The 17,666-nt window shown below is 45.2% G+C and overlaps 1 protein-coding gene across 1 annotated transcript; it reads left to right on the top strand.

Moving 5' to 3' along the window:
* Positions 1–8,134: 8,134 nt before the first annotated feature.
* LOC310868538 (kelch domain-containing protein 3-like) lies at positions 8,135–15,290 on the top strand (the record flags this gene model as incomplete). The annotated part of the gene is made up of 4 exons (XM_083778998.1): positions 8,135–8,589; positions 8,707–9,123; positions 9,981–9,991; positions 15,235–15,290. 4 exons carry the CDS (start codon positions 8,135–8,137, stop codon positions 15,288–15,290), a joined length of 939 nt encoding a protein of 312 aa, XP_083635124.1.
* Positions 15,291–17,666: the final 2,376 nt, after the last annotated feature.

Genomic DNA, 17,666 nt, shown 5'->3' on the forward strand with positions numbered 1-17,666 from the left:
GCCGCCGCCGCCGCCACCGCCACCGCGCGCATCTTGGTCTGCATAGCGAGAGGAGGAGAGGAGGAGGAGAGGAGAGGGAGGAAGGAAAGGTAGGGAGGAGAGAGGAGAGAGAGGATGAGGGGAGGATGAGGGGAAGTAGGTGCAGTGTTGGAGAGACACACACACACGCACACGCACACGCACACATACACACACACACACACACACATGCACACACACACACACACACACACACACACACACACACACACACACACACACACACACATGCACACACACACACACACACACACACACACACAAACAAGGCACCCACGCATGGATGAAAACGAATAGAGTGCAGGAAATAGAGTGGAAAGGAAATAAGAAGACGGGGAAGGGACAAGAACGAGCGAGAGAGCGAGAGAGAGAGAGAGAGAGAGAGAGAGAGAGAGAGCGAGAGAGAGCGAGAGAGAGAGAGAGAGGAATGGAATGTTAGACGTTTTTTGCCACCAGGACAGAAGAGACAGAAAAAATAAGAAAAATAAATCAGCTCCCTGCAGAGTTATTGATCTCAAGTTCAGAGGCGAATGAAAAGAAAAAAAGAAAGGAGAAAAGTAAAACTCTGCTGCGATGGATCAAGGGGTGAGAATCAAACAGAATTTTCACAGTGGGATTGTTCCATTTCTATAGGCCTAATGTCTGTTCATCATCTGAAGTGGGAGGTGGAAAGGCAAGTGAGGCACACACAAAAAAGAATAAATCCCACTCCAGGTGCCTATAGCTCTGCCGATTCCTCCCGTTCTGTTGTTTCTGTTTGATCTCAACATCCATATCGTTGCTTCCCTTAGCGTTTACATAATTCCCGCCATCTCGGGTCAGGAGGTTATAGAGGTGCTGCCGAGCGGTCTTAAAGTCGCCACATTCCATTCGAGACCGAAAGACCTGTCGGCATTATCAGCCCCTCCCTCTCCAGCTGACAGACACAGACAACACAATTAAGCCAACAGAAGTGGTGAGTGAGGGGGGGTGGACATTGAGTCGGCTGTGTGGTTTAAACCAGAGTTTCCACAACTTTTTTTTCATGTCAAGGACCCCCAAATAGAAGCATGAGCTCAGTTGGGGGCTCTCCCCAGGTTGGCAGAGGGAGAGGACTACAGCTTTAGGGAATTGGCACCAGGTGACAAATGGGTTACAAAAATGTACAAGAATTTAAGGAAGAAAGAAAAAAGAGAGAAATAAAAAGGACCCCCAAATAGCCATAGCCTCTGGCTTTAAAATGGCATTCGAAAAAAAAAGAAACCGCCATCAAAAAAATAGCACAAATACCGATCCGCAAGCTCACAAATGTATTGCATCTCAACACGTTTGTGAACTTGTATACATTTTCCATATGGGCCCCCTCTAGCAGCCCTGCAGCCCTGACTGTGAACAGCTGTGGTTTAAACCGATGATGGGTGACATTAAGATGGATGGGTGAGTGAAGCATGACAACAACAGGTGAGGAGCTTTCCCCGTTGAGTTACCTTGCTTGGGAAAGCAGGGCCTGGCGTTGGCTAAAAGAGAAACATGGCCGTGGTTAAAATGTGTGTTTTAATTCATGTGCACATGTAGGCGTGCATGTGGCGTCCAACACACCAGTCGGTCCCACCGCCGCCAGAATGACGTTATTGCTGAGCGATAACGCATCGCGTGAAACCAATGCTGCATTTGCAATGCATTAAACATGCATCATTAATAAGGGCAGACGTGTACAGTATATATATGCGGTATAATGGATGCTTAAATAGTGAATCACGATATACATTACGCCCGTGGGAAATGTTTCAATTAATGTATTCATTACATTCTTAATATGGTTTATTGGTATAATACGCATAACGCTCCACGACATTTTGATTTGAATATTATTCAGGACACATTTTAGTGGTACTTCTATTTGGAATGGATAGAAGGCAAATAGAAGAATTATTCAACTCGGCTCAGATCAAATCAAGTGTGCGTTGGGGAGAGGAGAAAAAAAAGAGACTAAACTAAAAAGCTTCAAAAAGTGCTGCATAGAGTCAAGCTTAATAGGGCAGAATGAAGTGCACCATCTGCACATTAAATGTTCATCTCAGCGTCATTAGCACCAGCTGAGAGTGAGTGAATAACGGAGCGGGGCTCCACGCGGTTAGTAGGAGCAACAAAAGGATTGTTAATGAACGCAGAGAGGAAGAGAAGAGGGGCGTAGAGAGAGAGAGAGGAACACAGTGAGATGCCCAATAACCCCAACCTCACAGTGGACAGATGTCACCATAAAGAGAAGAGGGGCGTAGAGAGAGAGAGGAACACAGTGATATGTCCAATAACCCCAACCTCACAGTGGACAGATGTCACCATAAAGAGAAGAGGGGCGTAGAGAGAGAGGAACACAGTGAGATATCCAATAACCCCAACCTCACAGTGGACAGATGTCACCATAAAGAGAAGAGGGGCGTAGAGAGAGAGAGGAACACAGTGAGATGTCCAATAACCCCAACCTCACAGTGGACAGATGTCACCATTGAGTACTCACTCGTTTTACTTGTTTTACGTCAAAGTAAAAGTATCAACTACGGCAATGTAGTTCAAAACTCACATCATTATCAAACCAGCTGACAGACACAGACAACACAATTAAGCCAACAGAAGTAAAAGTCCAGAATTTAAAAAAAAGTACAAAAGTTTTGGCATCAAAATAAAAGTCTCAAAACGCAGTTTATAGTTAAGGGACGCAATAAAACAACGACCTCTGCATCCACGGGATGCACTACTGCACTACTGTACTGTTTTTTATTCTAGTTTATTTTGCTAGCTTTAGTTGTAATACTCATTTATTCTCCTGTTTTGTACATGAATATAACCATATAAAATGAAATGGGAGTTAAATGCTGCAATTTGTAAAAATGGCAAAATATGACTGCTAACGTTGTTGAAGTGGGACTCATAAAATGTCCCTGGGACTCATCTAAAAGACCGGGACTCATTACATTGAAAACCTATTTACATCACTACACAGGATGTCCCATTTCAAGTAGATCTGCAATTTTCAAATGGCCGAAATAGAGCTGATTCAGCTGAAGGGGTCATTAGTGTGTTTTGGAAGTAACTAGTAGTTAGTAAGTTTTCAAATAAATGTAAGTTTATTAAAAGTACAACATTTGGATCTGAGATGTAGTGGAGTAGAAGTAATTGGAAAAAAATCTTTGGAAATTACAAAGTACAAATACCTCAAAACCGTACTTAAGTACAGTACTGTAAATGTACTTAGTTACTTTACACCACTGGATTGTTGTTAGAAGGTCCATATGTTCATTCATTCCAATGTACTTTGAGCAGCCCCCCCCCCCCCTCTCTCTCTCTCTCTCTAATTCACTCTCTGACAGTGATCACAGAGAGAAGTGACTCTAAACACACTGATCTCTCATCAGGTAACGGCATTAGCATTGAGCGCTCTGCTTGAAACCCAGCCAGGCTGCCGGACACTTTCATTTGGCGCCCTCTGCACCGCCAACCAGATCTGTGGCGTATACTTCATTATAGACCAAAGATCGTTGAGCATCAGGTAACAAGAGCCTGACTGAGTCACTGTCGCTGTCAATTAGCCGCGCCCACAACAACAATTAGTTAACTAAATGAACCCCATGGCATCCCTGTTCCCAGTGGCTCAAAATAGGCGAACATTCGGAAAACGCTGGTGACCATTTTTAGCCTGGCATGGCCAGACTACTATCACTGTGTAGTAGTAGAGATGCACAATATAATCGGTAGCGTATCGGCCATATAAATGCCACATCGGTATCGTATCAATCTCAAAATAATCCTGATTATTCTTTTTTTTTTTTTTTATATATTTTTTTGCGGCTTACGCCTTTTATTGATTTTTGAAGGGACAGACAGTAGGCTGACAGGAAACGGGAGAGAGATGGGGGGATGACATGCAGTAAAGGCCGTGTCGGGTCCGGGAGTCGAACCCGCGGCACACTGCGACTGGATTACCAGTCCGGTGCCCAGACCGTTACGCTACGGCCTGGGCATCCTGATTATTCTTAACGATATAGATGATGCAATAATAATGTGACCGTCAATGGCTTGTGTACTCATCTCATTCAGTAGTCATTCAGTAGTGAAAACAGACACTTGGAAAAAGGATATACCCTGCAAATAATTGGAGATCGGATATCGGTCATAATTTCATAATCGTGCACCCCTACTGCGGATATATAGTCTGGATATAATAGTCTCGGTGTGGTAGATTATTTCCTAGGGGCGTTTACAAACAGATTAAAACAGATTAAAAAGTCTCATTTTCAAAAAGTGGGCTCTGATTGGTCACCCACAACTCTGAGGTGAGCGAAATGAAATTCAAACTGAGGAGTTGCCAGACCAATCTCCCCAGGGATTCATCTGGTTTCCAGACTAGAACATTTGGTGAAAACAACAGGCTGGTTGTCCCGGACGGCGGGCGTAGTGGTCCGGGCTCCTAGAAGGCTCCATTGTAGCCTGACATTGCGTCGCGGGGATCAGAGACGATGGCCCTCAACGAGGACAGTCGCATTTTTTTCCCGAGGTCGGTGCTGAAAAACATCCTTAAACCAGCAATTACTTTGTGCTGACCTATACACTGCAATCCTACAGGGATTAATTATCGCCTCCCATAATGTGCAGGATTACAGAAGAAAACAAAGTTATACTGAAGGACGTCGCATGGCTGCTTTTTAAAGCCCCGGAGCGAGTGAGACCCAGTCCCAGCACGGAGGACAGGACGGAACCAGCCTGATGGCAGAAAAGTATAAGGATAATCATATATATGTATATATACATCCAAATCCCAGACCAATCGCATGTATGGGAGGCCTTAGAGATGAGGAGGAAAAACTATGTTGTGTTTTTGGTCCTATACCTCCGGTAGGGGTATGCCAATTTCTTGGGGCCATTAATTGTCACAGTACTAGCAGTGACAACAGCGATCACAACAGAGATAACCAGTGTTGCCAATTCCCCAGTAACGAAAGTCGCTATAGGGGATTAGGGGCGGTGAACCCCCTCTGCACAGAATAGTAAATTATTACCCCCCCTGAGGCAATGTCAACACCAAGCCGGCAGTGCTGCTGTCCTCCTGGAATAGAGGTAAAGAAGGGGCCGTTGTTCGCCCTCACTGGTGAAACGTCCGGGAGGAAAAGGCGGGGTCACCTATAGGTGGAAACACTGAATAGAATAGAATGTCTCTGAATAGAATGTCGCCGTTGGGTTTGGAGCAGAAGGCGTTTGGGAATCGAACCCTTGTTCTTTGGATTGGAGGACAGACTATAGGAACTCACTACACAGCAGTTAACGTTGTTTCAGACCTTCCTCGTTCACACCACAAAGAGTTTCCAGCAGCGGAGAGAGAACTGTGTAGGTGGGAAAATAAGAATAGGAAATGGGAGCATGCTATTCATCTTTGCTTGTCATTCACAGACAACATTATTTCCACATAAGCCGGCAGACAATGCAACTGGCAGGGAGCCAGTTTGGGCTGCCTGCACAATTTAAAAGGACTTACAAGAAGCCATGATGGGAATGGGATGGATTCCTCAATCCTCATGATGATTTACCATGAGAAAGAAACAGCTGTAAGTCTATTTATTTACAGTAGACAGGGAGGGAGGGGGCCATCGGGTTGGTGGTGTGCTTTAAACCAGTGTTTCCTTAACTTTTCCATGCAGAGGAAATAACTCTGGCTGTGAAATGGCCTCAACCAATCTATAAAAAGATCTACAAGCTACACGTGTGTGTGTGTGCGTGCGTGCGTGCATGTATGTAGTGTGTGGAAATCCAACGTCCACCGACACATCAAGATCAGTTTTTTTCTGTGACTGTGGAGTCCGTATTTTCTTATGGAGCTATATGAATGCTGCATGCCCTATAGACAAATCCACAGAGGGCTGCAGCCCCGGGCAAAATCATAGCTGCTGCGGTATCATCGTTAAGCGTGTCAAGTGCATTGATTGCCTACAGCTGGCCTACAGGGCACCGCTCCATGGATTCGTTTATAGAAGTCCCTGGCAGTAGAGGCTGGGTGCTACAGCAGAATGCTAAACGCGTGGTGGTACGGAACGTCAACACAGGACACAGGCAACACGTGTCTGTGCGGGGAGCTACCAAGTGTATCAGAGAAGATAGTCAATCATGAGAAAGAGACTAGTAGCCGATCACTGCCATCGACGCGATCGATCGAGTGGACGTCCCACACCTATACTGTATAGTGTACGTGATGTGATAAAGAAAGACGCTGGTGTGGAAAGCACAAACAAGCTGGCCAGATGTATGGAGAATCGAGATGACTGGAAAAAACCCAGCGGAGGTCTCGTCTGAGGTTGACGTAAAGAGAGACCTGTGAGCTTGTAGATCTGTTGTTTTCGCACTACGGTTCACATGGTTAAATAAAGGACCAGAATGACAACATGAATGAACCTGCAGCAGAAGCGATAAGATCCATGAGCTGAGAAGCCTCTACTGCACCACCTAGTGGACATGCTCAAGTGCATTAACCTCGTCCTGACGAAATAAAGGGACCTGCTGTAGTTGGCAGAGCTGAGATGAGATGTGTCAAACACAGCAGGCAGAGAAACACATAAAACTGAATGAAAAATCACACTCGTGTGGATCCCAGCGTGGCCTGATGAAATAACCCAGCTGTTATGATCGACGGGTCCTCGTCTGCACTGAACCTTTATGGTGCGTGTCTGACTCCTCACGGGGAAAAGACCAAAGACCCATTCGCTGTAATGTTTATAGACGAATCCATGGAGGCGTGCCCTGGGCACGGCACTGAGGTGTACCCATTAAAGCACAGCTTTACACCGCAGCACTGATCGCCTACACCTGGCCTACAGGGCACTGCTCCATGGATTTGACTATAACATGAGGCACCTTTAACTGCTGTCCCACCCACTACAACTGCTATAGCAGCACACAGCTAGCCTATCCTGCACCGCCACAGATAAGTGTCCTTTTTACAGCTTGCCCTGGAAACAGCCCTTTTCCACAACACATTCTATTTGAAGCTTGTTAGTGTCAACATCTCGTCGGCCATCTTCCCCACTGACCGTCTCTGAACCCCCAAGAGACAGTGGGGGATGCTTGTAGCATGCCACTTGGACACTGATCAGCCTCGGTGGGGTCGCCTGGAGGAGGCCTGGGGGAGGTCTGTTGCAAGACCCAGAAACAACCAATGAGTCCAGATTATAAGACTGATAATGTGTCCAAGTCTGTGCATCAGTAGATGTTTTATTAATAAGCTCATGAGCATGTCATCGCTGTCGGGTGGAAAGCAACAGCAGCAAAAAATACCAGATCTACAAACGCGTCGTGATGAGACTTGTTGTGTTGTGAGATCAGTTATATAATGTACGCTACTGTTACACAACACTGTTGTACACCAAAGTAGGGCAGCCAGTAATTGACAAAGAAAAATATCAAAAATTGAATTAGAGAGACACAAGGTTTCTGCCCGGCAGCACTAATGCACTGTAGTAGTTTGTCTTCAATGTTCAAAAACGGAAAGCTGGGCATAGGAAGCCCTAAAAAAAATCACACTTCTGGGAAGTGAAGGGCGTCCACTGTATTTATATCGGCCACATGCATGACGTCTAAGTCGTCATTTAGTGCCCTAAAACAAAGATCAAAGTCCATAGACTTGGCTGCCAGATGACGTAATCTTCAAAAGCCATGCATTGGAGGGGCTAGTGCCCCTCAAAAATGTAAGCTCTATTAAAACATTTCTGCTTGTAAATAGCCAATCTACAAGCTAAAGGAGAGGTGATACATTGTTTCTCAGCTGCTTTGACACATTATTCCAAAACATTGTCAACATTCATCGGAAAATCAGAAAATCCTGCCACACATCAGATTCTATACTGTGCAACAAAACCCCTCAAGAAAATATATACGTTACTTTGGCGATCCATTTGCCATATTAGGCATCTGATTCCCTGATTAGCCAACCCATCCCATCGGCATCACGGATTTGGCCAAGCTTCACCTGAGGTTTGTGTCACAACGCCATTATAAGTGTCGGCGCACAACAGGCACGACATTCCTTTACATAACGTGAATTTCCCCAGAGCTGCTTTGGTTTTAAGTATGAGAGATGTTTCACTGGACAGTGTATCTGAAAGAAGGGCCGAAGGTGTTCCACGACGCTGCTGTGTCGGTCGGCCACAAGGTCTACTCGTTCGGAGGGTACGATGCGTCCGACACCAAGCCGGACCAGCTCGGCGTGAAGATCTTCAACACTGTGTCATTGCTCTGGACCAATCTGCCCCCGGTGACGGACGGGCGAGAAGAGCGCCCCCCGGACGTTCCCAACATGTGCTGGGGCCACACGGCTGTGCTGATAGAAGACATCGTCTACATCTGGGGCGGATTTAAGTACTCCGTCGTGGTCTATGCGTTCGACGTCAACACCAACAGATGGTTCAGGCCCAGGATTTCTCGGGCCGTCTCTGAGGCGAGGTGCAACCACTCGGCCTGCGTCTTGGGGAAGGTCATGTATGTCCACGGAGGATACACCCAGCTGACCGGACGCACTAACGACATCTACAAGTTGGACACCACCACAATGGTCTGGTCTTTAATTAACACTGGCGGCACGCTGCCACCCGTTTCATTATGTCACTCTGCCACCATCATTGGGACAAAGATGTTTGTGTTTGGGGGGAGAGGGGCCATGGGCCACTACAACAACATCAGAGTGTTTGACACAGAGACCAACTCCTGGCTGAGGACTCCTCCTGCGCAGCTCCTCCCAGAAGGACGTGGGTGGCATTCAGCCTTTGCCTACAATGACGAGCTGTACATATTTGGTGGGGACAACTTGGACCAGACCTTCAGTGACCTGTGGAAATTCAACCCGGACGCCTTCTCCTGGAAGAACGTTGCGCCCAAGGGGAAAGGTCCGTGTGTGATGACTGGGATGTGCTGCTGCACGGTGGGAGACCACATCATTCTCTTTGGAGGATACAGATACACATACGATGACCTGTACATCTTGGACTTAAGTCCCAGTCTGAAGACACTATGCAAGCTAACAGTCATTCGGTATGGTCTGGAGTACTCTGGACTCACACAGGACATCAGGTGGGAACTGGTAGCCATGACGACCAACAACAATCATGACAACCAAAAATCACTACCAGCGAGTCCAAAACCTGCGAGACCACGGTAAAGAACAGGTTCCAGGCAATGGTAAATAACCCAACAACGAGGAGATCGTGCCCCAGGCTGGACATTCAGATGTGAAAGAGAGCAGAGCGCAGGAATGTGCACAGTGAACTGTGGAGAATAGAAGGAGTTCAACAGGACGAACTTAGAACTGAAGCTTCTATGTCCAGTTGATGAGGAATACATAATAGAACCAAAGAGGCTTTCGGTAAAGGAACAGTTTGTAAAGGAAATGAGAAGAACTCGGAGTGAGTGAGGAAAATAACTGCAAAGGTGGAGACCGTTGTGTTTTTTTTATTATCACATTTTTTTCTGTTTGAGGCAATATTTAAAGAGAACAATATTGCCAATTGCCAACAATATTGTTACTTTTTAAAGGCATTTCAATATTGTGTCCAAGAAAATATGATATCACATTATACAATACTCTTTGAGTCCATAGCTAGTCGTTTGCCTTTCTATAGTCCAGTCAATACATTTTCAAATTTGACCATTTGTAAAAAGAAACACACACACTATTTTCAATAGTTTGTCGACACATTACATCAAGTTAAAATCACACAAAGCACATTATATTTGCCTATAGTCTGACTCTAAAGACAAACAGCAGAAACAGCTTTTCACTGTGATAGTGCATGTCAATGTGAAGCCGTTTCATGCTGAGCCATGCCGACATCAAACACTCGGTATACACATGGTCACAAACTTTGCCCGGACAAGCTCAGGTAAACATAATGGTGTGGTCCTCTACTGCAACATTGTCCTCCATGCAGACCCCCAGCAGGTACCAATTTGTGTATATTACTATATTTGAACAATTCATTATTATAGGCATAATGTTTGTCCTATAGTCATAGTGAACAACATGCCACACTGTAATGACAGAGTAAAAGTACCAAGTTATTGGTATGAAAATATACTTCAAAGTACCAAAAGTAGAAACTAGAAAGTACTCATTATATCTTTCACATGTTTTTAAATAGCAGATCTACAAGCTCAAAATGCGTGGATCATAGATGGTTGGATTGTGTTCCTCACTGAGATGCCTTTTGTAGATCGGCTATTTTCAAATGGCTGAAATGTATATAGGGCTAATGTGGTTAATGTATGTTTTGTAATGATGATCAAAGTAACTCTAAAGTTTTCAAATAAATGTAGTGGAGTAAAAGTACAATATTTGGATCCCAGATGTAGTGGATGTAAAAGTATTGGAAATACTCAAGTAAAGTACAAATACCTAAATATTTTACTTAAGTAAATGTGGAAATGTGTAAAAATATAACCAGGAGGCAGTGGTGGGAAAAGTAGTCACATGTTTTAGGGGCGCTAGCACCAGCTCCTATGCCCAGCTTTCATTATGCAGAATGTCCAATTACAAGTTTTAAAATGTATAAAAATCTTTAGAAAATAGCAGATCTATAAGCTCACAATGCGTCGCATTGCGACACATTGTGAGCTTGTAGATCGGCTATTTTCCAACGGCCGAAATGTATATACGGCTGAAGTAGTTGTGATAATAATCAAAATCGACAAAGCAACTAAAGTTTCCAAATAATTGTAGTGGAGTAAAAGTACAATTATTTGTCTCTGTAGTAGAGTAGAAGAAAAAAAAATACCTCAAAATTGAAAATACATTATATTGCCTGGAGGGAATATTGTAGTAGTGTATATCAGCGTTCATAAAAGACTGGAGGTCACTCACAGCAGCAGGCAGACAGTTTCCATAAACACTGACAGCTACATAGCCACATCTCCAGGCATGTGGGGGGGGGGGGGGTCTGCTACAGTAGGTTAACAAGCTGAACTCAACATTATGTATGATGTGGCTGTCAACTCTCTCAGTTGTATAAAACGATACAAAGGGCTTCTTCCCTGCAGCATAATTACCAATCTTCCAACGGGAACCGTTAAATGGCTGACTAGCGACCCACTGACTGCTCACCTGCGCAGAGACATTCTATTCAAGCATGCCGTTATTACACAGGATCCATCCGAAGTATATAGAATCCTCACCCAGTGTTAATGTATCCGTTTGACTTTGTATCTCCGACAACAATGTGCGGAAATGTATGAACGAACGCTGAATATTTCAGTGCATGTCTCTAAACTTGCTGTATTTTAAACTTGCTTTATTGTATTGTATTTCTTTTCTGTTTTGTTAGGCGACCTTGAGTGACCTGAAAGGCGCCATATAAATAAAATGTTATTATTATTATTATTATAATATCTCACAAACGTTTCTCTCTCTCTAGGAATAACCTAAATTGCTCGCCTCAAAACACGGTCGCCTCGGGCGTAGAGCCGGCATAACTGCTCTGGCCTGGTACACGTATTCCTAAACGTTAACCTCAGTAAAACGGTGCCAAAACCTAACCCTATTCCCTAAAGTTTTTGTTTCCACCTCGGCGTGTTGCCCTACGCACAGTGCGTATTGTGTGTATGCCTGGCGGCGGTAAGGCGGAAAATAATGAGGGCTGAGCGTTCCGGTTCCGGTTTTAAAGGGGTGAAATCAATGGCTGTGGGCGAGCAAAGAGGACAGGGGGATCTGTGTGAGTTGGAGAGCCAGAGCACAGGCCCTAACGCGCTACGCCCTTGTGCTGCCTGCTGGACATGGTGATGAATAGGCTGAGAGCACCAGGGAGGGCAGAGGGTGGCCTCACTCACCCAGGATTGACGACAAGGCCTCTGCTTTCATTAATGCTTTGAAACTCTAGCTCCCCATCTAATCCATCCCCTCCATCTTCCCAACTACGCTGATCGACAAGGTACCTGGTACCAGGTACCAGGTACCAGGGAGTTCTGCTGATCGACCAGGTACCAGGGAGTTCTGCTGATCGACCAGGTACCAGGGAGTTCTGCGGAGGCAAGCCCACTTTGACTTTTGACAGTGTTGCGGATCTGTCAAAGCGCCTGATAATGCTCAGTGGCCCGCATGCAGTCACACACAATTAGTGTGAGCTTCCCCAATTCCCCCCACAGCGCCTTCTCCAGAGAGTCTCTTGTAAAACGGGTTCAGTCAACTGGAGGATGGAAGATGCTGCGTAAGTGTGGGTGTGTGAAAGATTGCAAAAGTGAAGCTACTTTACATATAGAAAGAGAGAGAGAGATAAGTAAAAGCGTCAAATATATTATTTATGCCCCAAAATCTATAAATCTCACAGCCGGCGGTTCCACGCGCCGCACAAGGTGCCCTTATTTTCACTGTCCCTCAAAATGGCTGTGCACGCCACTGAGAGAGAGAGAGAGAGAGAGAGAGAGAGAGAGAGAGAGAGAGAGTGTGAGTGGGGGGGGGACAGTGAACATGATGCATTGTCTTGTTTCACGTCCTTCTCTGTCTGACAACACGCACGACAGTACAGGTGGTGAAAGAGCCACTTAATTACAGCCTGTTGCATATCCAGGTCAATTAGCTTACTATACAACACTGCCACTGGGTCTGAAGACACAGCACTCTCTCTCCACTTCAGCCACATCTCATTACATCAGTGCTGCTGGGCAGAGAACCCCACAAAGGAGAGCCACGCCTCTCTCCAGCCACGTCTCATTGGGCGCAACTGGCGCATATACGCGTCTAGAGGCAACAAGAAAGCACCCTGCAGATCAGGCCTCTGTCTCTTCCTGGTTTTTAAACAGCCGGTGATGAAAATGACGCTCGCTCACGGCTTCAACTTGTAGTGTCCGCAAAACGTTTCAGTTTTATTTCCACCGACGCTGCAAGTTGAAGCCACGCACAAGTAGTCGTTTTCATCCACCAGCTGTTTAAAAACCTGGAAGAGACGTCTGGTCGTTTTGTGCCTGCGCACATTTACATCAGTGCTGCTGGGCACAGCCCACAGAGGAGAGCCGTCCACGCCGACCGCCTCCAATGAGATGCTTGGCCAACAAAATAAACGTTCAGCAAAATGTACTTAAAGTACCAAAGGTAGAAGATTCTCACATAATGTCCCATTTCCAGTTTTTTTTTATGTATACAAATATTTTGAGGAAAAAAAAGCCGATCCCATATATGGGTTTAACCCATTCTGGGCGGGAACCCCTTTGGTGTTAGCATTATGTTATGCTTTAGCTATTGAAAAATAGCAGATCTACAAGCTCATAGGGCTCATATGGCGAGCTACGAGCTTGTAGGTCTGCTATTTTTGAAAGATCGAAGAACGACTGACATAGAAACATAGCTTTTTCAGAAAACTGTCAGGATGTAGAAGACATTTTTAGAATCTGATCTCAGGTCACGTGGGTGAGTCCCACTTGAGTAAATGCACTTGGTTTCTTTACACCACAGGTAAAGAGGGGGTTCAGTGCCAGAGTGCCAGCGAGGGAGGTGTATTCCCCTGCATGCCCAGTGTATATCTATCTGGCTGTGCGCCGTGCCCGCAAACCAGAAATAGCAGCTCTATACATGCTCGTAGATGGGCTATTTCCGGTGCAGAACAACCACTAACCCTTTCAGAAGAACCTCTCCTATCTCTTTCACCAGGGAGGCTCTGATCACTGCAGGGGACGTGGCTGATCCAATCATGTGAGTCCCCCCGTGGCGACAGATCGACACACAGATGGAAAACGCTGTGACAGAAAAACAAACGGTAAGGTTCACGCACGGCGAGGCATGAGTGTACTAGGGTAGGGTACTACATCAGCTTAAACCCAATTAACCCACATTTCTATCACAGTTTAGCCACTTTCTGAGTTGATTTTTCCAAAGTGTATATAAATTGCAGAGCGGGAGGTACCAAAGCTAATGTGCCATGACGAAAACATGACCGTGCCAAGAGAAAATAGAAATCAGACTAAAAACCAAAAACCGGCCGCCACCAAATTGGCATTCACCGCTGCGTTGCCCTGCACAGCTCAGACCTTTGAGTGAAATGCCTGACGCATGCATGCATGATTTAACAGTCCGGTGGCATTATGCACTGTGAGTATTAACGACAAGGAAGGTGCACCAGAACGAAGAGTCATCATAAACAAACGTAGGGAAAAGGATGCTGCTGCTGCTGACAGGACATTTCTAATGCTCTGCTCGGCTCCCCATCCGCCACCTATATCCACTCAGTCCCCATGAGACCAACCAACACATACAGTACAACGCAGTAAACAATACTCAATCCTCCAAGAGGTCCATTTTACACTCTCTCTCTGAGATAAATGAACACAGAGGATATTATTAGAGCTATAGAGGAAAGGGACGGGGAGAGGCAGACTGGCAAAAGCTGAACAAAATATTTATGGAATATAATATCTCTATAGGTCCACCTGGGAGAAATGCATTAGTTATCATTGTTCATTGTTTCTGTTCATTCATTACCACACTGGATTATCTCTCCCTCTCCCTTCTCTCCCTCTCTCCCTCTCTCTCTCTCTCTCTCTCTCTCTCATATACTCAGCATGGGGCAGGATTAGGCTAGTGGCAGGTGGGTAATCATGCAGTCTATACCGGGCCTGATAGATGCTAGGCTAACATTGATCTATTGGATTTCTCCCCTTTAGAACCCTCCGCTCCCATGGAGAAACTGGACGGGGGGGAGCAGATGTAAAGGACAGTGTCTAGGAGCCCCTCTAGCAGCCCCTAGAGGCTGTGTTGCTCCTTACACGCTGCTGGAGATTGGCCGAAGGATGGCAGTATAGATTTCATCCTGGAAATTAGATTATGAGAGATCTTGTGTGAAAATGTGATATTTTTGCCCAGAGGGTATACTGTAGCACTAGAGGAAATGTCAAGTATAGTCAACCTTCCAAGGGGGAAAATGAATAGCTCGGCAAGTGGCAAATGCTATGGCAATCCAGAGTCAGCGGTTTTCCAGATCTCTTGTTTGGGAGAAAATGTGTGTGGCAAAAAAATAAATGTGGCCAAATGGTGGCGCCAGAGCAAAGGCCACCAGTAGGGGCTATCCTCAGGGGTTCAAGAAGAGGAACAGACATTCCCACGTGCACGCACGATTGCACGTGCACGGGGCAAGTGATAAAGATGTTAAAAGAAAGAAAGAAAGAGTGTGCTGTGTGTATTCAAGCGTATCTCTGTGGATGCAGCAGAGCAGTACGACAACACACTGCCGGGACACGGCCGAGAACGCAGAAAAAACTAAAACTAAAGCTTTGTGGAATTACAGCGTCACTACCTGGGACACCCACTGAGTCATCCTCCACGCAGTGTCACGCTGTGTCATTCCCCTTATGGGTTATGATGACCCTTACGGGTCCATTTGGTTTCATTTTACGCTCTCAAAGCGTTAAACTATTGTTATTGTAAAACATCTGCATTACTTAATTTACTACAAGAAGTCTACACAATTAGATAATATAGTAGAATGTTTGTTATTTTGTTCAACGCCTCTCCTAATGGTACCACCACATATCCTGGTACCACCTCATCTCCTGGTACCACCTCTCCTAATGGTACCACCACATCAATACAGCATTGACAAATTGACATGTTGACAAAATCTTTGGTCGGATCGAGAAGCAAGATCTCATCAAAATTGGTGGTCCGTGGCTAAAAAGCTGAATAAATAATGGACCTTGATATGAAAAGGGTTGAAAAGCACTGAATCTGGTTCCTGTTCTTCATGGCCCCCCAAGCAGCTATGTCTGGTCTGGACTATAAGGGGGCATAATGTGCTTTGCATGCAGGCACCGCTCTGCTCTGTGGTTTCCACCCATGATGCGATTCAAATGAGTTACCCTCGCATCACAGGGTGCGACTTTTCCAGCCATCGCTTTCTAGGCCGCTGGCTTGTTTTCAAATGGATGGCAACCAACTGAATTCTGGCTTGTTTTCAAATGGATGGCAACCAACTGAATTATTGACATGAAGCACTAATGAAAAAGCACAAAAAAACTATGACATTGTGTGAACATGTCTTGTTTGCACTTTGTATTGTTTGTAAACAATAGACAAATGATTTCCCTTCAGGATCCTTTGTGTGTATACGCTATTGTATACACTGCATATAGGAGATGTACTGAAATAATAGAAACCCTTCCGGACAGGGACTTTAATGCTTGCAAGTCCCTTCTCAAGCATAACATTTTTAATGAATTACGACCAAACCGACACCTGACAAGCAGCTGTTAATTATAATGAATTAATTATGGTGGCTGAGCAAAAGATGTTCATTTGGTTGTAAAAAATAAGGAAAGAACGTGAGAATGAATGCATGGGGGAGGAAAATTCGGAGACGTGGGGAGAGACAAATTAAATCTAAACTAATCCGACTACCCGGAGGGGTGTGGACATGACGCTTAATCAAAACAAACAGGCCAGCAGCAGCGGTCGAGGAAGGAGGTAGATAAACACCGGCCCCGTTACAGCCTGGCAGCTGTAAACCCTTCCTTCTGATGAGAGATTAAGATGAACGTCAATGCTTATCTAACGGCTTGCTCTAATTCACAGTGTCACACCGAGTGTCTCTGCCACTAACCTTGGTTTAGCGATGACCGCTCTATTAAAAACCCATTAAGACCCGAGACCAGGTTCTACAAATCTCCTAAATCACTTTTCTGGAAAAAACCTGTATTTCTGTATCAGTGGTTCTCAAACTATTTCATGTCAAGGACCCACAGAATTATCTGTATTAGGCTGTGCGGTCCCCCATCTGAAAATATGTTGTGCCAGGGACCTGCCAGGGACCTGATCTACAAGCTCTTAGTAGATGAGCTTGTAGATCTGCTATTTTTCAACAACTAAAGTTTGGGTGGGTAGAAACTTTGGGTTAATAGAAGAAAATATTTACAGTACATCTATCTTATCTTTAGAATGCACAGAATCTCTGTGTCTGTCTTTCCGTCAATAACCCGATTGACTTCCTACTTAGTGGGTGTACTGCTGAGGAAGTGCAGCGACCCGAGGGAGAGCAGGGTCGAGCGGATGATCGGTCCTCGAGGACCCTGCAAGCCATCATACCATAGATCTCTTGACCCATTCTGAATGGACACGTGTTCTGAACGGGTGCACGCTCCTATCTATAAATAAATACAGTACATTATTATGTACTGTAGGCCTAACTAACTGTTATTGCGACTGTAGGTCGCAGTTTACTATGAAAACCTGAATCTCCCGTCAGTCAGTCGGTCAAACCTCCATATATGGTCACGGCTCGTGACATCACGCCTCCATATATGGTCACGCCTCATGACTTCATGCCTCCATATATGGTCACGGCTCGTCACGCCACCATATATGGCCATCTCCATATATGAAGATCACGACACTGACCTCATCAAACCCTGGATAGCCGTACATGGAGAAGACTGGTATCGGTTTTCAATTTTTCTTGTGCATAAATCTGTGCTTTTGAACACCCTTTACGTCTGTGTGTTGGTTAAAACAATATTGAACCAATGAAAAGTAGGACAAAAGTTGGACAAAACCTCGTAAATGGTGCATTTATATAGCGCCTTTATCCAAGGCGCTTTACATAGAGTGTACATTACATTCACACATTCACACACACATTCATACA

This window comes from Protomyctophum parallelum, assembly GCF_964188405.1.
Source record: "Protomyctophum parallelum genome assembly, chromosome: 13".
Taxonomy (NCBI): Eukaryota; Metazoa; Chordata; class Actinopteri; order Myctophiformes; family Myctophidae; genus Protomyctophum; species Protomyctophum parallelum.